The sequence below is a fragment of the Globicephala melas genome, chromosome 10 (genome assembly GCF_963455315.2).
Source record: "Globicephala melas chromosome 10, mGloMel1.2, whole genome shotgun sequence".
Classification (NCBI taxonomy): Eukaryota; Metazoa; Chordata; class Mammalia; order Artiodactyla; family Delphinidae; genus Globicephala; species Globicephala melas.
In genome coordinates this window covers 87,345,192-87,367,946 of record NC_083323.1, presented here as the reverse complement: position 1 = coordinate 87,367,946, position 22,755 = coordinate 87,345,192, and the positions used below count along the sequence as shown (strand labels likewise).

Below are 22,755 nucleotides of genomic sequence, written 5' to 3'. Positions count from 1 at the left end.
ATTTGGTTTATTCTTTAAAATGTGTTAATATTATTTTTACTCAAGGTTCCTTCTATTTAGCAGGTAATGCCACACACTGTGCCTTTTTAAAAATTGTACACGTGGATTTTAAAGGAGAGAGATTTGTGATCCTTCCGTAATATCCTAGAGGAGGAAAAATCTTTGTGCAGAATTCTTACATTTGAAACAACTAAGACACAAAAGTGGGATTGCAGTAATTCATCTGAACAGATTAAATCCTGGAAGTTTCAGAGAAATCTGAAAAGAGATTAAAATTCTGAAGATGAAAAATAAACTCAATATCTAGGCATTAATACCACATTTTCTGTTGGGCTTTTTTTTTTTTTCCTTAGACTTCACGGGCTTCAAAAAAAGTTCATAATTTTGGAAAGAGATCAAATTCAATTAAAAGGAATCCTAATGCACCTGTGGTCAGACGAGGTTGGCTTTATAAACAGGTATATTTTTTTTTTTTCCTATTTGATGTGAAAAAAGGACAGAATCAAAAGGGACCTTTTCTGCCGAAGGCTCCTAAGACAATTGTATAGAGTGGAGAAAGAACTGTAGTGGTCATCCAGATTCTTCACTTCTTATTACCATGGAGAGAGTTACGGGAACAATGGAGAAGGAAAAAGTAATGGATGTTACTTAGAGATATTGTGGGCGGGGGTGGGCAGGTATTTCTGAATTTGAAGTTAAATATATGCTGCCTGAAAATTTTAGGAACAGCATGCTAAAATTATCTAGGCAGAAATATTTTTAAAATGGAAAAAAAAAACAGAGGTATTGCACATTTTTCTATCCTATAAAAATCATTGAAGAAATGTAGAATTATGTACTTCTCTGCTTTAATTTATAGAGAAATCTGATCATAAGTTGAGATTTTTCTGATTTTTTCAGATTTTTGCTTCTGTGCTCTCAAGACCGCTGTTAAGTGTCTGTACTGTTTTTTCTTTCTTTTGTTTGTTTGATCAAGCATGGGTCACTCAGATACCCTGATAAGTTGGGGTTTGTATAGTTGTGTTACCTGGGAAACCTGGTAACTAAGCTTTTTTGGAACATTGTTGTACGTTTTGGAATTAGTAGGGATGCATGTACGTTGGACTTGGTGACATCTATTTGGATTGCTCAGAGGCTTTTGTTTTCTTTTTCGCTTTCTAGTTTGCAGCTGGGTTTCAGATAAATGAACTCCAGATAACTGAGATAACTCGGCATTCAAGACCTTTATCTTTCTTTGTCCTGTCTCTCTGATTCTACATGTATACAGATGATGCAGAGCAAGTTAAATATTAGTCCATTGATAGTGTTAATTTATTCTGTCAAATATTGCTAATTGCTTTCAGATGGCCTAATAATTATATTCAGTAAAATTCATAATGACTTTGTTACGAAACATTCATTAGACCTTGCTCTGTCTGAAAGTTGGGTGGCAACTAAACTACTGTATTGGCAGAAGACCCACTTAAAATCCAGAGAGTTCCCATTCAGATTAGTTTCGCCAATTTCTTACTGAGTTGATTGGGTATGTAACTTGGATACCAACTTTTCATTTTTACTTAAAGATCATTTACTATATTTTAACCATCTGACATTTAAACTTATCCAAGCTAAAAGGTTTTTTTTACCTAGACTTTCTGAGTCCAAATTCTATTGAAATAGCTCCGTGTGATATTGAGCTTTGTAGAGGATATAGGATTCCTTATTTTAAATGATTGCTGTTCTTATTTCTTGATCCCTTGGCTAATTTAGTATTGCCAAAGAGTTACCAACCAGTTTCTCTACCATGAGTGTTTATTTTGTAATAGGTGTGTGACTTACAGAGAATATTTGTTTGTAGAGCCGCTTAAAGATCTAAACTTTTTAATTATCTGTACTAAAGAGATAATTAACTAGGAGATTGAAAATACCATGTAATTTGGGAGGGCGGGGAGAGCTTTCCTTAGTGTAGCTGTCAATTTTAAGGACAGATCCCTTACTTCAGGAGATTTTTACCCATATAATTTCTTCAGTTCTAAAGGCATTTTTAGATGATAGTCACAGCTAGAAGTAAATGCACATACAAACTGACCTCTTTTTTGCCTTTGTGTGTGTGTGTGTCTCAGTCTGGGTCTGGGTCTGTGTTTCGTTTTCTCTTGTGGTTTTGCTCTAGTGCATGTGGGAAGGTAATTTTCATGAAAATTGTGATTTTGTTGGAGCTTGGCATTTTTATTACCTAAATAACTTAGAAAAAGCTGCCAAGTAGGTACTCTTTTCTGCTGGATAAGCAAAACCCAAGCTGTCTGTGTAAGAAGAAAAAAAATGTTTATGAAATGTGTTTATATGCTAAGGTTCCTTTATTCGCAGTCATTTAAAATCACATTACCTTTGGAATAATTTCAAATCACATACTTTTCTTCTTGTTGAAGATTACCATATTTATTAAATCTGGTTTTCCAGAATGTACACGCTGCTGCACAGTTACATTATTCTCATGCTAGCAGACGTGTTCAATAGAGGGGATTTCAAATTGCCTGCAAATAGGAAACCAAATCACATTGCTTCAACAGAATTCCTTTTACATGACAGTGTTACTCTTCAAAGACCAGTATACTTGGGAATATCTTAATATGATACAAGTCCCTAGACAACAAACCCAAAATTTTGCTTAACGTTTTAGTTCGAGTTCTGTATAGCATATGTCAAACACACCTTGTTTTAAAAGCTTATTTTAAATAAGAAAACCAGAAATGAGTTTTAATTTTCTGAAATGAAAAAAAAAATCCTTTCATATGCTGATCTAATGCAGGACAGTACTGGCATGAAGCTATGGAAGAAACGCTGGTTCGTGCTTTCTGACCTTTGCCTCTTTTATTATAGAGGTGAGTTTACCATAAACAATAGAATATATGTTAAGTATCAGATACTCTTTTAAAGAGAAAACATTACAAATCTTTTTGCTATTTTATTATCAACAAATAGTATCAAGAAAATCTTTTCTTTATTGACATGTAATTCTGAGTAAGGCGGAGGGACAGAAGGATATTGTGCTTCAAGCAGATTGGTCTTAGTTTTGGTCCAGTTTCTGTAATCTGATTGTGCTGAACTGATTTGTTTTGTGTGAAGAACATGTGAGTATTCACTCTATAATGTTATCCTTGAATTCAGTGCCTAATAGATGAAAAACGTTAGTTTGATGTTTGATTCTTTTTACTTGTCAGTTTTGTCAGATCTAGCCATCAGTCTGTTAGATATCCCATTCTCCCCAGCAAATGATTTTAGTGCATTAGATTAGAGACTGCCATGATGTACTAGCAAATAAGAAAAATAACATAGAATGTATTTATTATGATCCCTTCCAGCCGTTCACACACACACACACACACACACACACACACTTTTTTATAAAACAAAAAGACCTCCATGAAACATTGAGAAAGTTACAGAAGGGTTACAAACCAGGCTACTAATGTTGGTGGAGAAGAAATAAAGGTATTATTAAAGGCAGTCTTCATTTCTCTCTCTCTAATTTTTTTTTTCTTTTTAAAATATTTATTTATTTATTTTGGGGCACAGCGGGTCTTAGTTGTGGCTCACAGAATTTTTCCTTGCGGCACACGGGCTCTTTATTGTGGCATGCGGCCTTCTCTCTCCTTGTGGCTCAGGGGCTCCAGAGCACGTGGGGACTCTGTAGCACGTGGGCTCTGTAGTTGCAGCACGCGGGCTCAGTAGCCCGGCAGCACGTGGGATCTTAGTTCCCTGACCAGGGATCCAACCCGCATCCCCTGCGTTGGAAGGCGGATTCTTTACCACTGGACCACCAGGGAAGTCCATCTTTTATTTTTCTTCTTCTTCTTTTAATGTTTTCTGGTTAATAAGTTGTTGATTAATAACAATTTTAAGTCAGAGTCTAGAGAAGTCTCTGATCATGTGCCATGTGGATCTGTTAGATACCACAGAGCTGGTATGAACAGAGAAAGGGGTGCATAGGCTGTGCTCTCCCTAGAAATCTGCTTCAGCTACAATATAAAATCATGAATTTGGACAACCATTCCTTCTTCCCTAAAGTCTGGTTGGAAACAGTCACTAAAGAATTAGATTGTCAGTGCATGATTACTCATTTATATACCACAGAATACAATAGAATTTTACAGCCTATTAGCAGTTTTAAAATTTACTTTGTGATTGTCCAGAAAAAGGTGTGACAAAATTCTGTGGCCATCTATCAAAGCAACATGTGCATATTGACCTTCAGATTTAGAAATTACTAGAATTGTATTCATCTTTTCCCCCCACTGAATACTGTGGTTGAGAAGTACTGCTGAGTCAGAATTAACCAGACCTATAAACTTTCATTTTGTCATAGAGATGTTGGTCAGGCCGCAACTGTGGTATTATCTTTAGTTAAGTGCCAGACTTACTCTACAATTTTCCTTAAAGGTTTTCCCAGTCTTGCAGAAAGTCAGGATTTGTAACTCATACATTATTCCTAAGCTTATAATTTGTACTTTTCTCCCTTTTTCAGTACGTTTTATAGACCATTTAGAACTTTAAATAAGAACAAGAAAATGTTTGTTGCTTCTCATATAAAAATTTCTTAGTGTTAATTTGCAACAAAAAGCTCACTGAGTTCCTTGTCTTTTGCTGTTATTATTGCTCATGGAAAGGTGCTTGCTACTTGTCACCTTTATTAAAATAGAAAAACTTTTAACCTAATTTTTAAAAAGTAAAGGTGAATTCAGAAGCCATGTTGAGTATGAGATTCCATATTATTATTAACCATATGCATTTTACATTCAATGTATTTATTAATTTTAGTACAGTTCCCCAGACAGGAGGAATGTAAAAAAGAAGATATAGAAAGGAAAGGTATAACATTTAACTCACTTCCATTCTTCAGATGGTTGGAAAGAAGCATATGATACTACACTCTCACTATTTTATCAATAGGAAATGTCAGATTTTAAATAAAAACTATCAGATTTTAGTGAGATGATCATAATAGCTTGCAATTTTTGGAGTTTACTATATGCTAAGCACATAACATTATGATCTTGTCCATCTTTTCCTCACAGCCACCTGATAAGGTGGCAAATCTTATTATTCCCATTCACACGAGAGGAAACTAAGGGCAGCAAGGTCCAATTGCTGGCCTGTCTCCCCAAGCAAGTCTCAAAGCCAGGATCTGCACCCAGACTCTTCTCCTAAACACCCAGATCTCGTCTTCTCTCTCTCTCTTTTTTTTTTTTGGCCACGCTGCACAGCTTGTGGGATCTTAGTTCCCCGACCAGGGATCGAACCCTGGCCCACGACAGTGAAAGCGTGGAGCCCTAACCACTGGACCGCCAGGGAATTCCCAATCTCGTCTTCTGTTGTACCGTGAATACAATGGCCCCATTCATTTCTTCCATATGTCTCAAAGCATTTAATATACTAACATACAGAACGTGCTGTCAGAATTTTTTGACAGGTCAGTCTGTGTTTTACGGATATGGGAAATAATTCAGAGAGAGAATAAGAGCTTTACTGTTTTTTTGCAATAGGATAGCATCCAACACCAGATGGAAGCCCAGGTTCCCACTGTTCTTTACAATATACCAGGCATATCGTGAACACTGTGATAAAGTACTGAAATTGCTCTGTTCTGTAGTCAGTCTATTGATGAAGTTTACCGTGGGACGCAATTCACTCAACGAATGTTTACTGAGCAGGACCCTCTTCGTTCCAGGTATTTTCAAAATAGCAGTGAAAGAAGGCTTCCATGAAGCTTGTCATCTAGAGAGGTCAGGGAGACAGTAGATAAACTCAGATAAATAAACAAGACCATGGTAAGTGTTTTTAGGAAAATAAGGTCATGATATGAAAAGAAGGGCATGGGGCAAGGGCCTCTATGGACCAGGGCTCTGAGCCGATGTTTTAGGTAGCAAGATCCCAATGACAAGGAGGAGGCAGAGTGAGCAGAGCATTCCAGGCCGGGGGGGAGCAACAGCGCAAAGGCTCTGTGGTAGGAAAGTGTTTGGGATGTTGAAGAAGCAGAAAGAAACCAGTGTACCAAGCAAGGAGGTTAACAGTAGGGAAAGAGATGGATGGGAGATTGCACCAGTCTTGGATTCTGTTGGAGTTTAGGTTCTGCCCAAGATACCATAAGGAAACAGCTGTGTACTTTTAAGTGTAAGAGTGATATGCTGTTGATTTACATTTCAAAAAGCTCACTCAAGCTGCTGTTAGAGAATGAGTTATAAAGGGGAAGGAAGGAAACAAGAGTTAGCAGTTACTGTGTAGAAATGATGATGGCTTTAGACTAGGGTGGTAGCTAACAGGGAGCTTTTTTTTTTTTTTTGCGGTGTGCGGACCTCTCACTGCTGTGGCCTCTTCCAGTTGTGGAGCACAAGCTCCGGACGTGCAGGCTCAGCGGCCATGGCTCACAGGCCCAGCCGCTCCGCGGCATGTGGGATCTTCCCGGCCCGGGGCATGAACCCATGTCCCCTGCGTCGGCAGGCGGACTCTCAACCACTGCACCACCAGGGAAGTCCCAGGGAGCTCTTTTGATGCACCAGACATCTTATTAGGTGGTAGGATGCAGAAATTAACAATATAAACCCCTCTCCTTATGGAACTCACAGATTAGCAGGAGTCTGAGAAAAAATGTTATAGTATTCAGTTGTGTTGATGAGTGTTGACCAGGCCTGTGCAAGGAAGGGATTAGGAAAGAAGGGTGATCTTGACAAAGGACTTAGCATGTACAAAGCATGAGTGAGCATGACATATTTGTAAAATTTTACATATAGGACTTAAGGAATGAAGGTTATGTCTGAAGACGTAGCAAGAGTAAAGGCTAAAAAGTAGATCAAGGCACAAAAGGCATTTGTTTGTTATTCTAATGAATTTAAACTCCTGTCTTGAATACAAAAAATAGTATCAAGATCAAGTGTACATTTTAGAAAAATCACCGTAGCACTTGAAGCCAAGAGACCAGTTAGCAAAATATTGAAGTATTCTGGCGAGGAACGATAATGAGTAACAACATTCCGGTCTGTAAGTTACTTACCCAGCTGTGACTGTTATGTATTTCTTGTCTTGTTCCCAAACGTCTTTAAAGCGAAAGAAGGAATGGGGGAATCTAAAATGTCACTTGCATCCACTAAAATGTTGAGATTTTTATGGTTCCTGTCCCAGGTTGTGTTCCTCAGGAAGCGAGCCTTGTGATGGAGATCAGGGTGCAAGAGGCCTACTGGGGAGTGTTCTTGGTATCGGGACCTGGGCCCGGGAACGGAGGGAAGTAGGATAGGGCAGAGGGAGAAGTTAGGCTGCCGTGCAGTCTAAGAAAGGCCTGGCCGACTCTCCGTCCCCAACTAGGAGTTCGTTCTTTCTACAAACATCACTCAGTTCCTACCCTTCGCTTGGCAGTATACGAGGCCCGCTGGGTGATAGAAACTAAGACAGTTACCTAGGTAGAGTTAAGACAGTAAAAAAATGTCAGTAAGACAGTTGCCTAGGTAGACAGTTACCTAGGTAGAGAACTATAAAGAAAGCCATGATTAGGAACGTTTAAGTGATCTAGCAGGGGACTCTTCGGTTAGTCATTTGACAGATGAAGATTTTATATGCCTTCAGTTTTATGTAATAATGGCAGTAGTTACTGAACACTTAGTATGAGCTGAGTGCATTATTGCGTTCATTATGTCTGTTAAATAATTTAACCCTCACAACAAGTTCCTTAGTGGTAAGTCTTGTTTTCCTCAGTTTTGTAGTAGATGAAACTGAGATGCCCAGCATCAGTAACTTGCCCAGGATCTCAGAGCCGCTTGGAATCTGGCCAGGAAACAGTCCATGATAATCCAGTGAAGTCACCCTGTGCTTATTGATGCTGCATATTCTGAAATAACTTTAGGAAAGTTATTTCCTAAAGTTCCAATTATGCAACATAGAAGAAGGTATTATTTGATAAAAAATGATCTTTTAATAAAAATGACTTCAAGCTGTTTCTGATTATATGCTTTATATAAGCATAAAGTTGGATTTAAAATTAGAATATGACTCAATTATAGAAAATTGTCATGTTCTCTATAATTGATGTCTGCTCTCTGCCTTTTTTGTTTTTACCTTTTAGAATAAATCTGCACTTTTGTTCATTCTTACTTGTATTAGTGAACTGTACCTGAATGAGTACAGTATAGTAAAAGCAAAATTTTGTTCCACTGTTGTGAGAAAAGCTATAGAAATCACCTCTAATGTGACTTTTTTCTTTTGGAAGTTTTACCATATAGTCTAGAAGTGAGGGGAAAATAAATAAAATTCCTCGTTAAGTTTATAATAATAAAAAAACATGGTAAGCATAATAAAAGGAATTATTTCTCATTTATGGTTTTTCTCATTGGTGAGTTCATCAGCCTAGTGCACAGCTTTATTGACTTGTCTTTTGGGTCTCTAACAATGTACTATATGTATTTCAAGTTTCATAAACATCTCTGCCCCCAGGCAGCAAGTTAATAATGTGACTCTATACTGTGCCGAGATTAATGTTTTATCTTTTTCCTGGGTATATTTTATGTGCTTGCCTTGTAGGCCTGTAATTTATTCCCATAACTTTATTGTATATTGTAGCGACTGATTAAAAACAACCCTTCAAAGATATATGCTTAAAAAGCGTATGATTTTTATAGCATAGTTTACAATAATGTATTTATGTGTATCATCATTTATTCAAAATTTTTTGAGTATCTGCTACTGTTGTTCTAAGTGTCTTCATGGAGTTATATTCCAGTGGAGAGAGAAAGATGATAAATAAAAAACTAAAACATACAGTGTATCAGCAGTAATTGGGGTGGTGGTGAGGGGAGACAGTGGTGGAGTTCCAGAAGGAGAAGAGAGGGCTTTGGGATGGGTCAGGGTGGGAAGCACTTTAAAATAGAGCAGTCAAGGAAGGCTTTATTAATGAGAAATTGAACCAAGTCTGAAGGATGTGACAAGTGAGCCGTGCATTTGTCCTAGCTTTAAAATGGTTGCACATTTATATCCTACCAGCCATGTGGGTGGATTCCTTTTATAAATTTTCTGTGTCCTCACTTATATGCTAATGTAGTTTCAGTGAATCACATGTCAAAGGGCTTTGTAGCATGCAGTCTATATGCCAAAGAAATGTATGCTGTTTTTCTGTCTAATGGACCTTTTTCTGACATGTGGGCCAATTTCTGATTTGCTTAGGATAGGGAAGCGTGTTGAAAGTAAAGCAGTATATATACTCTGCTATTTAATATTTTCTTTTAAAACCTTACAAAGAACTACCTAAACAATACATGAATTCTTCATTAATATATGAAAATCTTTTGATTTTTTGTCAAAATAAGTTTCAAGAAAATTTATTCTGTTTCATGAGAACATTTAAAATTCTAATCAGATGTTCAATTATCTCTTAGATGAGAAAGAAGAGGGTATTCTGGGAAGCATACTGTTGCCTAGTTTTCAGATAGCTATGCTTACCTCCGAGGATCACATCAATCGCAAATATGCTTTTAAGGTAAGGAAATAATCATACTTTTTTATTCTGCATTTGAATCTTGCACTGATTAAAAAGTGGATATTGACCATGGATTATTACAAAAAGATATTTTAGTAACAGTTATTTTTATATTTAAAACATAATAGTGGTCTTCGGGTCGAGGAGGAGAGTGTCCCTTTAATTAGGCAGTATGTGCTCAAATATTTAGGGGCCAAGGGTCTTTTATGTCTCTACTTTCAAATGGTTCTAGTTAAAGCAAATATGTTAAAATGCTAATAATTGATGGCTATAGCTGTAGGTATCCTGGTGATCATTGTACTATTCCTGAAAGGTTACTGTATGTTTGAATTTTTTCATAGTAAATTTGGGGGTGGTGTGTTATTTAACATAATACATGTGCATTCATGATTTTATAGGATATTTACAAAGATATTCTTGGGTCTAAGTACTTCACGAACATCAGATAGTTTTGAGAGAATATTGCAGTTGAAACATTAAATCTATTACTAAATCTAAGCAGACCTGAGCTTCCCTCCCCTAAGTAACAATACCCACCCATCTCTGCATCTCTGTGATGTGCTGGCTTGTAGAGCACCCTGAAGTAAGAGGCCACTTGAACGCTCAGTTGGTTATTTTTGTTTTCAAAGACCATACTGCATTCTTTGCTTTATGATTATGGCTGAAATAAATTTCAGAAGTCACCTATTTTTTTTTAAATCAGTGTTAAATTAAGAACTCTGAAGGGTTTAAATTTTTCATTTTAAGGAAAAGAGGAAATACAAGGGTAACATATGCTGTTATTTAACAATGAAAATGTTTGCACCATTATAAAATTGATTCAATTTTTAATTCCTGTCCACTTTTAAAGAGTACTCAGGACTGCAGCTGATTTACAACTTTTGCCGATTAATGTGTTACATTATTAGCTATGGAGAAAAGAGAGGGAAAGGCAGGAGTGGTGGGAGGGTGATGGGTGACCTCAAAGAGAATGTAATATCTGAGCAAAGACCAGTGGCTACAAGGGCAGTCGCTACCCATTTCAATAAATGTTATTAACAGTATGAACCAGAGAAATGGAATTAAGTATTTTAAGATGCTATAGCAAACTCTAAAACTGATAACTGAAAGTAATAACTTTTTAAAAGTACATTGCTCAATTCTGTGATACTAACACTGTTATTTGGGCACAGGTTTAAATTTTTTTGTTTGCTCATCAACTTGTCAAATGTTTATTGAATTTGTACTAGTCATAGGACATTTTGCTGGTTCTTAAACTCTAAAAAAACATAGATTTTTTAAAATATATAAATAGAATGTTAAAATAGCAGTAAAAGTGACCATGCGTGTTAAGTATATTGTCTCTGTAATTATTCGGTTTAATCTTGATTGGATTTTATCTGTAACGAGGATAATGATTTCTATTTCAAATTCTCTTCTCTGCCATGTTGTTTTCTCTGAATTTATGAGCCACTTTTACTACTAAGTCCGTTGGCACTGATGCTGCTGCTTTCACAGTGGTAAGTAAAAGTTATAGACAATTGTTGAACAAAACTGTGGAACTTAAAGCTAAATCGGGAACTTTGCCATCATCTTGTAAATATTCCCGGTTGACGGATCACAAGCTTGGGTGTGGTTTGTTAGTGTCTTGAGTCCTGGCTACACCTGGGTCTTCTGAGCACCAGCCCAGTGTTCCTTCCGTTGATCACAGATAGGGGCAGTGGTCTTCATCCATTTCTCCAAAACCCCACTCAGCCAGTCCAGTGACTCTTGGTGGTGGTTTTAATCATTTTAACAACTGGTGGCATTTGAGCTGTTTCTTTCACGTGGTTTCCGTAGATAGCGTTACATCCCTTACGTGGTCAAGTGAGATTTGTCGGTTCTGTAAGTTAATTTGCTCACTGTGTTGATTGAATTTATTTATATCCTGATTCTGAAAAAGATTCTGAAGCAGCTAATTTGCCATTGTAAGTAAAGCAGATAGATAGTCAGGATCTCTGAGTGAAGTGTGTGGCTCCAGATTTACTCCTCTCGTCTCTTTAGACTAACTCTGTGCTTAGTGCCCTTCCTTCTGCCTCATTCTATGCTGAAGTAGCTTTTGTTTCTTTTTCCTTGTCCTTCAGTGTCTACCAGGGAGCTGTCACAGGCATTCTTAAATGGAAATTAAGAATGGTTCCCCCCACAGAATTCCCCACCCTGGTCTTTGTTTTCTTTCTTACTTTTTTTTTTCCCCCTTCTTTTTTAAAGAAATTTTATTGAAGTCTAGTTGATTTAACCATGTTGTGTTAATCTGGCTTTGTTTTCTGCTCTGATGTAGCTACTGCTGCTGTCCATCTTTGCGCTGCAGGCCCAGGGCTAAGCTGAACACTCAGTGCTTGGACTTGGGTAGCTGTCCCTCAGCAGCGCCTTCTTTGTGTTGTTTTCTGTTTCTCTGGATAGAGGCAGATGGCCACCATAAAGAAAGAAACCTACTTACCAGTTATATAGGCCTCAAACCCAGTGTATTTACATTTTCACTCTGAAACTTGAGAAGAAAAGCTAAAGGGCAGTGCCATTTTGGGTCATTTATAGATCTTTTATGTTTGTGTATAGATGTCTGTAAGGATTAGTCAACATGCTTTAAACAGCAGCACCTTTTAAGGGCTAAAGGAACTGGTAACACAGGAGGGAAATGCTATGACGTACATTTCAGTGACTTGTGTTGCTGGTTGCTCTGGAACATTCTTGAATAGAGAGATGTGAATTGTAGTAAATGGAAATTGCTAGGGATGTGTGCATGGAACAGGGATGGCCAGCTGCTTCCTTTCTTACCTCTTTCCCCTCCTATACATCTTTTTTTTTTTTTTTTAAGAAAAAGAAAAATGGTAAAGTTAGGAGAAAAAATATAATATGTATGTATTTTTCAATATTGAATTGTATTTTTCTTAAGTCCCTTATTTCTATATCGGTATGTAAGACAAGTCTGCTTTCTTTGAAATTGGATAGTAATGATCTGTGTAGAGAGCCACCGAACTTTCTTTCTTTTTCTTTTACAGATACCATATTTCTATTTAAAATGATCGTGCCATTTTCAATCAGGCAGCCCATCCAAACATGCGGACCTATTATTTCTGCACTGACACAGGAAAGGAAATGGAGTTGTGGATGAAAGCCATGTTAGATGCTGCCCTGGTACAGACAGAACCGGTGAAAAGGTAAAGGCTTGTAGGGAAAATAATGGTGATTTCCACTTACATTTTATTCCATGCCTTGCAAGTATGTCATTATCATAGTACATATCATTTTAGTAGTCATGATATGAAACCACTTCTTCCTCAGAAAGCAAGGATTAATTCATGTTTTATATTAAACTAGTACACCTTTAGTTAGTTTGAAAACCACCTGCATTTTTATTCCACCTTCCCTCTTTATTCATTTTCACCTATCAGTGTACTGAGGTGAATGCAGAATCCTAACATTCCAACTGAACGTTCTTTCTTCTTACAGAATTACCTTTAATTTCCGGTAAGTATATTTTCAATTGCTATCTTAAAAGTACACAAGACAGTGTTTTTTAAGGTTCTGAATCTTAGAAGGGAATTTATATTCATGAAGTTAATTTCATTGTGTTTTTATATTATGTTGGATGTTTTTCAAGTTTAATAAATTAAAATAAAATTTTTTGATGAGTTTCATTTCTTTGGCATTTCTGGGTTAATTCTGATTGTTTTATGATGAATGTCTCCAGAAAATAGTTCATCAAGCATTTAGATTATTTCTAAATATATCTACTTCTTGATGAATTCTACCTTCTTTCTTTTAAAACTCCAGGGCTTAGATTCTTCAGTAATATAAATATGTACTGTTAAAATTGATCTAAGTGTGATTTTTTTCCCCTGCTTTAACGTATGAATCATTTTAATATTTGACTATATTAAGAACTAATGAGGGCTTCCCTGGTGGCGCAGTGGTTGAGAGTCCGCCTGCCGATGCAGGGGACACGGGTTCGTGCCCTGGTCCGGGAAGATCCCACATGCCGCAGAGCGGCTGGGCCCGTGAGCCACGGTCGCTGAGCCTGCGCGTCCGGAGCCTGTGCTCTGCAACGGGAGAGGCCACAACAGTGAGAGGCCTGTGTACCGCAAAAAAAAAAAAAAAAAAAAAAGAACTAGTGAGAGGAAATCTCTTTCTAAAATATGTAAATAGCAGCTGAATAATGGGCTTACAACATTTTTGTTATATATTCCTATAATTTGAAGAAAGATCTATGATACAGTTAAATTTTTCTTCCAGTCAGCAACAATTGAGCGCATATCTCATATAAGGAAGATCGCTAACTTGCAAATTTGATCTTTTTGCTCTCTTCTCAGGAAATTACATGATTGTTACATTGTAAATCTCTTTTTTTTTTTAAGTGTACCTGTTAATAAAGTCTTTTGACTGTGTTGGTTAAAAGACTCAAATTGGGGCTTCCCTGGTGGCGCAGTGGTTGGGAGTCCGCCTGCCGATGCAGGGGACGCGGGTTCGTGCCCCAGTCCGGGAAGATCCCACATGCCACGGAGCGGCTGGGCCCGTGAGCCATGGCCGCTGAGCCTGTGCGTCCGGAGCCTGTGCTCCACAACGGGAGAGTCCACAACAGTGAGAGGCCCACGTACCGCAAAAAAAAAAAAAAAAGACTCAAGTTGATGCTATATAAGTAAATTTGTGTTTATTTTTTAAAGTATCTATTCCAAATTAACTAATCACTAGTAATTAGAGCTAGGGAAAAGTATGGAGAAAAAAAGGAAAGAAGGTCCAGGGTTGAACTCTGGGACACCTATTTTTAAGAGTAACCACCTTGGGGCTTCCCTGGTGGCACAGTGGTTGAGAATCCGCCTGCCAATGCAGGGGACACGGGTTTGAGCCCTGGTCCGGGAAGATCCCACATGCCACAGAGCAACTAAACCCGTGCACCACAACTACTGAAGCCCATGAGCCACAACTACTAAATTCCGCGCTCCTAGAGCCCGTGCTTCGCAACAAGAGAAGCCACTGCAGTGAGAAGCCTGCACGCTGCAGTGAAGAATAACCCCCGCTTGGCACAACTACTGAGCCTGTGCTTTAGAGCCCGTGCGCCGCAACTACTGAAGCCCATGAGCCACAACTAGTGAGCCCACGAGCCACAACTACTGAAGCCCACGTGCCTAGAGCCCGTGCTCCGCAACAAGAGAAGCCACCCCAATGAGAAGCCGGCGCACTGCAACAAAGAGTAGCCCCCACTCCCTGCAACTAGAGAAAGCCTGTGTGCAGCAACGAAGACCCAGTGCAGCCAAAAATTAATTAATTAATTAATTAATTTTAAAAAAAGAGAGAGTAACCACCTCAACCGTATACATTTTCTGGGTTGAGAGCTAATAAAAGGAAAATCTGCTTTTGGAATTCCATGTGTAAAAGCGACCTGAATGGATGTAAAAATGACGTGATTATGATTGACAGCTAGAGAAAATTTGTAGGTGAAAAAAATTCATTGAAAATCTTAAGATAATATTAAGAGTAGAATTTTCAGGGAATTGTTTAGAATACAGAAATCAATACAATAATTAAGATATATGATTGCCAGGTAATTTCAGTATTGTGTGTTCACTTATCCCAGAATTTCAACTTCCATTTTCTTTTCTTGTATTTTCCACTCTAAAAACTAATAATTACTCATAATTTATGGTGATAAAGATGATATTCAATATTTTGTTTTGACTGTGACAACTATTCGTTGATTATGTGCTCACAGCAATTTTTAGCCAGTTGTGTTGATATAATTTGCCCTATTAGCCAGGAATTGTTGAATACCACCTAATGGCCCAACCTGGTGTCAGTCGCCATTATCCTCTAGAAATTATGTCCTTTATTCTACTTCTAGCTCTCAGCATTTTTATTCTGCCTTGGTAGTCTTAATCATTCAATATGAAGGTACCTAATTACTATGCTATTTCACTTCATAAGATGGGGAGATTTTGTTTACTTGGTTTTAAGGTATTGGGCTCTTTTTCCCGTGTGGCCAGAATACTTACAAATGTTTATCACGGCATATCACCTAAGAGATAGAACATCCAATTTTTAACTAGATAGTTCATTTCTTCTAAATTTATAAAGTATTTAACCTATGAATTACAATGTCATTGTCCCCGAGTGTGCAGAACCTTGATGGCATTAAAAAATCTAAGCATAATATACATTCTCTGAATAATTTCCATCTCTGGGCCCATTATTTTCATTTTCTATATTTGCATGTATTTTCTGCAGTAACTTAAATGTCACTTTTTAAAATTGGATCACAAGTTTTACATTATTTATGTTATCTTAGCATACATTTCTGAATCAGTTTTGGTTCCACTTAGAGAAAAGTCAGCATGTGTCTTTTTTGATTACATCTCTTAAATCTCTGAGAAAAAAATTGAGGAAAAACTCATTGCAGTTCTAATTTAAAATAATAGCTTTTGGTAGACAAGAGGTAACTGGTTTTAAAAAACCTTTTCAGATATTTGGTATTCAATGTTAAAAAATCCTCCCCACCCCTGAATTTAGCACGGATAAATGTGCTTTTAGTATAGATCTTCTCTGACTCTTATCTTTCAAGGGAAAGAAGCTCTATAGCATATCTTAGTAAACTTTAACAGTGTCTGATATTCCTTCCAACCTGGAAGCTATGAGTTTTATCTAACATAAATATATGGATAGTCCATACTCCAAAGAAAATAGTCACATTTCCTTTTATTTTTTCTCACTGATTGTATTCCTAACGAGCTATCTCTGTATAGCTCTATAGGATATGTATAGATTATGTATTTTCTACACATCACTGAAACTGGCAGCAATAGCACACTGAGGATCCAATAGGAGCATTATTATGTATTGAAATGTGCAAGGTTGGCCAGTTCCCGAGAGGGGCCTCCCTGGTGTGGTATGATCTTGGCAATTTTGTGCAGGTTCAGACACTCAGCTTGGTCTTGTCAGATCCTGGAAGTGATTGGTCTCAGGGAAGCTGATTCTCATCAACAAGACCCAGATACAGCAGCTGGCATGGTGAGCAGTAAAACTGCCCAGTGGCCCAGGCACATACTGCTGAGCAGCCCATTCTTCCTGCGGTGATGTGGACACGAGATGCCAGATTCGAATCCACAATTGCTTGATGAGATGGAATGGTAGTGGTAATAGAGTCCGTGGCAGCCACTGACTTACTCATCTAGTCCTCACAACAATCTTGTCTCCTTGGTGCTACAATTTTCCCCATTCACCACAGGGAAGATTGAGGCTTGGTCAGTTTCTGCACCTTGCCCAAAACGCAGCTCGTATGAGGTAGAGCTGTCAGCTGAGCACATGCAGTCTGGCTCCAAGAGCTCTTACCTGAAACTCAGGTCCTCTTGAACATAGACACAGAGAGTTAATCAGTCGTAGGGTTCAGATCTTTGATAGCATCAGAATGTAATTTCCGTTGCCACAAACCAGAGTCATGTTTGTCTCCTGGTGAGTTAACCCTCCTGGCTGGAAACCATGTTATTTCAAATGACTAGTTACTGTGGTCTTTTAAGTGTGGATTTTTGTGGTTTCACTGTCAAAGGGCAATCTTATTTGCTTTCTTTCCAGATTTCTAATGGCGGGGACACTCATCACTTTTTTTCCTCTAGTGCTTTATACGCTGTATATTTTAGGTTTAATTTTTTTTCCTCTTTCTGTTTATACATTCTGGTTTCGTACTTGAGTTTTCATACTACAATACTGGGGATTTGTGCAGACTTCTCTGTGACCATTTCGGGGTTTTTTTTTGGTAAAGTCGAAGGTAATTTTATGTTTTTCCTAGATTGAATCCCAGAAATAACATGTGCATTACTTCATCTGATTTACTCTGACTTTCTTCTCTGATTTCAGAGTGGATAAGATTACATCTGAGAATGCACCAACTAAAGAAATCAATAACTTTCCCAACCATAGAGTGCTAATTAAACCAGAGGTCCAAAATAACCAGAAAAACAAGGAAATGAGCAAAAATGAAGAAAAAAAGGCATTAGAAGCTGAAAGATATGGATTTCAGAAGGATGGCCAAGATAGACCTTTAACAAAAATTAGTAGTGTAAAATTGAATTCTCTGTCGTCTGAATATGAGAGCGGGTCAACGTGCCCGGGTCAGACTGGACACTACAGGCCAGTCAATGTGAATAGTTCAGAGAACAAAACGGTCAATGTTAGCCTGGCAGACCTTAGAGGTGGAAGTCACCCAAATACAGGGCCCTTACACACAGAGGCTGATCGAGTCATACAGAGAACGAATTCAATGCAACAGCTGGAACAGTGGATTAAAATCCAGAAGGGGAGAGGTCATGAAGAAGAAACCAGGGGGTAAGTGTCTTGTTATGTTCACAAGAAACCTTGTGAACCCAGGTTTCTTTCCTGTTATGTTGGTGGGAGACTGATTTCTGAGATACCAATTCAAAGTATTGAGTTCAAATTGCATTTGAGATATTACAGCTTCATTACTCATCTTTTTTTGATGGTAATCAGATATCAGTGTTTTTTCTCTGCCTCTCAGTGTTCTGTCACCCAACTTTACTAATAGCAAGGAGTCATCCTCCCTGGCCCAGCACAAGAGAAGGCATAGGCTGTGGGTACAGATCATGTTTGTTTGGGATGAGGAAAGTCGCAAGACCTAGCCTCACCCCTCTACATGCACACGTGCGTGCACGCGTACACACACACGCGCACACACACACTTACACACACTGAGAGAACTTGTCTTCACTCTTCCCACCGCCCTGCTGGTTTCCACTAGTAGCTTCTGCAGCTTGATGTAATACAAAGCTCTCCTGAGACATGTAACGTGGAGACCAGAAAGGCTTAGGCTCTCTAGTTCTCAGTCTCATTCCTTGGCTTTCTTAAACTCATAATGCACATGGCCAAGTATTATATTTATTCATCTAAGCATTTATTCATTCATGTACACATTTGTTCTTTCATATACTTATAGTACAACTACTCTATGGTAATCGTGGGGCCAGAAAGTGAAATACTGAAAAGATATAGTCCAGATTTCTCACAAAGGTTCTTAGTCCAGTAGAGGAGAAAGTTAAACAAACAGGTACAGTATATGGTGATAAATACAGTGATGGAAGAACAGGATGCTGTAAGAAGATGTTTCAGGGACAACCAACACAACCTAAGTGTTCAGGAAAACCTCTTTGGAGGAAGTGAAATATGGGGCAAGATATGAAGGATGGTATGCTTATCTTGGTTTACATATGCAAAACTGATAGAGCTGGGAAAGGACTCCGAAGACATGAGTCTGGCTTAGGCACAACTGCTGTGATGATGGATGGGAAGCGAGGCTGGAGAGAGAAGCCAGAGGAGATGTATGCAGATTGGTGTTTCAGCAGTATCATCCCTGCCGCAGAATCTGGAGAATGAATTGGAGAAAGTTCAGAAACTATTGGCATGAGTGAAATGAGGAGAGGAAGGGGATGTATTCACGATATAATTGACAGGGCTAGTTGGGTGCTTGGATGTGCTTGATCGCAAACTGGTCTCACTCAAGTCTAATTTGAGCGGCTGGGGGAAATCAAGAATGATGCCCTGCTTTTTGGTCTGGTCATCAAGCGTTGTCCGGTGCCTTTCCCTGCATAGAGAAGGTTTGGGAAGAGAGAAGGTAATGAGTGATTGGACAGGTTAGATCTGAGGTGCCTGCAGTCTGTATCTCCAGAGAGAGATCTGGGCTTGAATAAGATTTGGGGTGTCATCATTATATCAGATATGCTTAAAGGTAAGGATGAAAATCAGAAAGAACATTTACATTTAAAGGGGAAAAAAAGGATGGTGGGCCTGCAGAGGAGACCGAAAATAAGGGCTAGAGGAAACGGAGGAAAAGCAGGTGATTGTGGTTGAGAAAAAATGTTGTGTTGTGTTGTTAGGTGGAAAGCTGGTGATGCAAGATTTATAACGTACTTTAATGAACTAACATAGTAAAATTAACTGAAGACTTACTGTAACTCTTACCTCTCGATAGTAGGAAACCAGAAAACAACGAGTTACTAATGTTTTGGTTAAAAGGAGATGAACTTTTGTAATAGTGGAATGTCCTTCCGGTCTGGGTGGCTGTCTGCCAGTCTCTTCTCTAAGGAGTGCAGCTCAGCCAGGGCTGCAAAACCCGACTCCCGTGATTCAGTTGCTCACTTCCGTTTTCTTCTCCTCCACCCTTGGTGCTCACTTTTCTAATTTTCTCAAGGGACAAATTGTGAGAAACAGTTGCTGTTTCAAAACTAAAATTTGATTAGAAGAAAAGCCAGAGGTAGTTCTGGGCGGTGAGGGGGAAGAAAGGATGTTTGAAAGTACTTATAAAGGATGTTTGAAAGTACTTACTTATAAAGGTAATTGTTTTCAGGGAAACAATAATAAAAATCCCAGCCAGAAGATTTGCTGCATCTCTACCCAGCAAATTAAATCTCACTTCTCAATAAAAGCACTTTTCCTCAAATAAAATCATACTTTCTTAAGGTTGAATGGGTATAGTTAAAGGGGTTCAGTATCTGGAAGTTAATTTTTTTTTAATTGTTGAGCATAAGTATTAGTTTTCAAGCACTTGTTAAAGCCCTTGGTTGAGTATAATTAACACACATAAAGGCTCTTTATTTTGACTGCAGACCTTCAGCAGCTTCTGAAGGCTAGTCTTAGGTTATTTTGAGCTAAAGTTTTCTCCACGTTGCTCCTCCAGCTTCAGCTTCACTGACTGGAGTCCAGTTTGGATCACTGAAATAGATCATCTACATTATCATATGAACTTCGTGCTTAAGAAACAGTTGCGAGGTTTTATAATGAAATAATTTTTATTGGTGGGAAGAAGCATGATAGTAATACATGGTATAATTGGTTTTGTGAAACTTTATGAAAGGCTGGCTTTTATTCCTAAAGTTCTGGTAGAAAGAATAGAGGTTTAATATGTAGTCATACAGTAGATGCCTGCATCTGTGAGCAGAGCCTGAAAGTTTCTTCGTGAGTAGCGGGCACCGTTCAGATGCCGGGAGCCTAAGCCATTGTTCCGCGTGGCAGAATCACAGGTCAGGGTTTTCATGGTGTTTGACAGGCAACTGCTGATGAATGGAGCACTAAACCTGATGAAGGCACTTACAAAGTTCGTTTCTTAAGCTTTCACTTAAAAGTAAATCACACTTTGCTTAATTTGAATTTCTTTGGGGAAAACCACTGAAGGAGAATGTAGGTTTTTTTTAAAAAAGAGGTCTCAAAATGGTAGAAAGTATATGGGATAAAAATAAATATACTTGATGACAACCAGATTTTCCATTAAAATTCTCCGAAAGGAGTTCGAAAGATGGCAGAAGAGCCTTTTATACTCTGTGATCCCTAATTAGCCAGACTTGGTAGGAAAATAGCCTGTTGTTAATGATCACATGATAAGTGTTCAACTTCAATATCCATCTCTGCCACAGGTTCCAGCTCACGTGTTACGAATGCTTGGGTTTCGTGTAATCAGATTTTCTGAACTGGAATTTAAACATTAGTCCACAGGCAGTTTTTCATGTATTTTAGATCGAAAATGTGTGTCCCCTCTTTATGTGATTATATATGATCTTTTTACAGATTTCCAAATAGGGCATAAAGTTAATATTATTTATGTTCTCAGTATATGCTTCTATGATATAGTTCTATGCCTAATCCAGAGCTTCTTGCACAGCAAGGTCTCTATAATATTTCTTGAGTTTATGAATGGCCAAATAAACCAAGGTATATTGGGGTACGTTGCTTGAGTGCTAGGGCAGAATTTCTTGGATGGAATCATCTTCTCCCTGTCTGACATGCTTCCTAAGCATATAGCTGTGGGGTTGCCAGCTCTGGACTTTTTCCAGTTTCTGGCTTAACGGAGAAGGTAGGAATAGGAAGGGAGACCAAGCAGGGGAAAATTAGGAAATGTACGTGAAGAGAAAGCAGCAAAAAATTAAACTCTTTCTACTGCTTATATCAGAGCATTATTGGGTACTTGTCTCCCTCACTTCAGCCCAAAAGTCATCAGATGGTTGGCCCCTGTGTAGTGGTTCTTGGGATGGAGGTATGGGAGGGAGGGTGACGGGGATAAATTTTGAGCAAGCCTGTTTTAAATCAAGACATTGAAAAGCTGAGGGATGATCAGCGTGATGAAGGAAATTCAATTCAGGGGAATGGTTGAAGAAATTGGAAGTATTTCAAGTACAATATAAGACATGGGATTTTAGAGTTGTAAGACCACTCTGTGATCAAATCATCTGCTAGATGAGAAAGCCGAATCCCAAAACGTTTCAGTTGGCCAGATATCAGTAGCATGTGAAGGACTCTAGCACTTTTAAGATTATGCCCTTCCTTATTTAGGGGTATCTTTTTATCTTTAAGTATATCATTGCAATAGAATAGTAAAGTTTTTTTAAAAATAATTTTCATACTTTTGGCACAAATTTTAAAACAAAGTTGATAACCCCAAGTATTAAAAGGAGTATGATCTCTCGGTCTTCGCCACACACACACTTGAACATTCTCTCAGTCCCAGAGGTGTAACTTTTCTAAGGTCTCCGCACTTAGTGCGAAAGCAAGAATGAAAGCTTGGCCCTCCTGGTTTTTGATCAACTGCTTTTTCCCACTTGACTAATGATGAAGTTCACTAATATTAAAACATTGTAAAATTCCGGAGATTTGCAGTTTTGTATCTGAAATATTATACTGGAAGTATTTTGTCTTTAAATAATTAAATTTTGAGCTTTGGCTTCAAGTCATTTTTATTTCTCAAATTAAGAAAAGTTATCAAGGGAAATTATTCCTTCAAGCCACAAAGGTACTGATTGATGTACTTCTTCCCATAAACAGTCATGCTCTCAGAAGGCCATGGTACAGTAGAGCATCACCACCTGCAGTCCTTCATTTCCTGTCTTCACACTCTTAGGCACAACTCAAAAACTCTAGTGTTCCATCCACACGCAGAAACCCTATTTAACTATTCTGGTGAGATGTGTGAAGATGAGATTCTAGGAGTTTATTTATATAAAAACAAATAAGATATGAGGACAGACTTGAGATGAGATCTTGAACATTCTTATTTCTGAAAAAAGTTTAATACTCTTCTTTCTTGCAATAAAACTGTACCTTGTGTGGAACTAACAGTCTTTTATGTGAGTGACATAGATGCTGTTCACTTAATATATTAAATCCATTGAACTGAATTTCATAAAAAGGTTAAAATCTGTTCATTAATCACTTGTACCCTGTATAATACTTTGGTCTTTAAAAAAAATAAGTCCTAAGTATAT

General features: G+C 38.1%; 1 protein-coding gene across 14 annotated transcripts in view; it reads left to right on the top strand.

Annotated features, from left to right (window-relative positions):
* Positions 1 to 22,755, top strand: part of PLEKHA5 (pleckstrin homology domain containing A5) — a 243,189-nt gene that overhangs the window by 152,531 nt on the left and 67,903 nt on the right. For 13 of the 14 annotated variants that reach the window (XR_009565449.2, XM_060306023.2, XM_060306028.2 and 10 more), the window contains 5 exons: positions 354 to 458; positions 2,786 to 2,858; positions 9,393 to 9,493; positions 12,551 to 12,666; positions 17,351 to 17,818. Coding sequence is in view for 13 of the 14 variants with exons in the window: in XM_060306023.2 (XP_060162006.1) it covers positions 354 to 458; positions 2,786 to 2,858; positions 9,393 to 9,493; positions 12,551 to 12,666; positions 17,351 to 17,818 (863 nt within the window). In the remaining variant the exon portion in view is untranslated. Of the gene's footprint in view, positions 1 to 353; positions 459 to 2,785; positions 2,859 to 5,784; positions 5,805 to 9,392; positions 9,494 to 12,550; positions 12,667 to 17,350; positions 17,819 to 22,755 lie in introns of those variants that run through there. The other variant, XM_060306034.2, reaches the window with a different exon arrangement.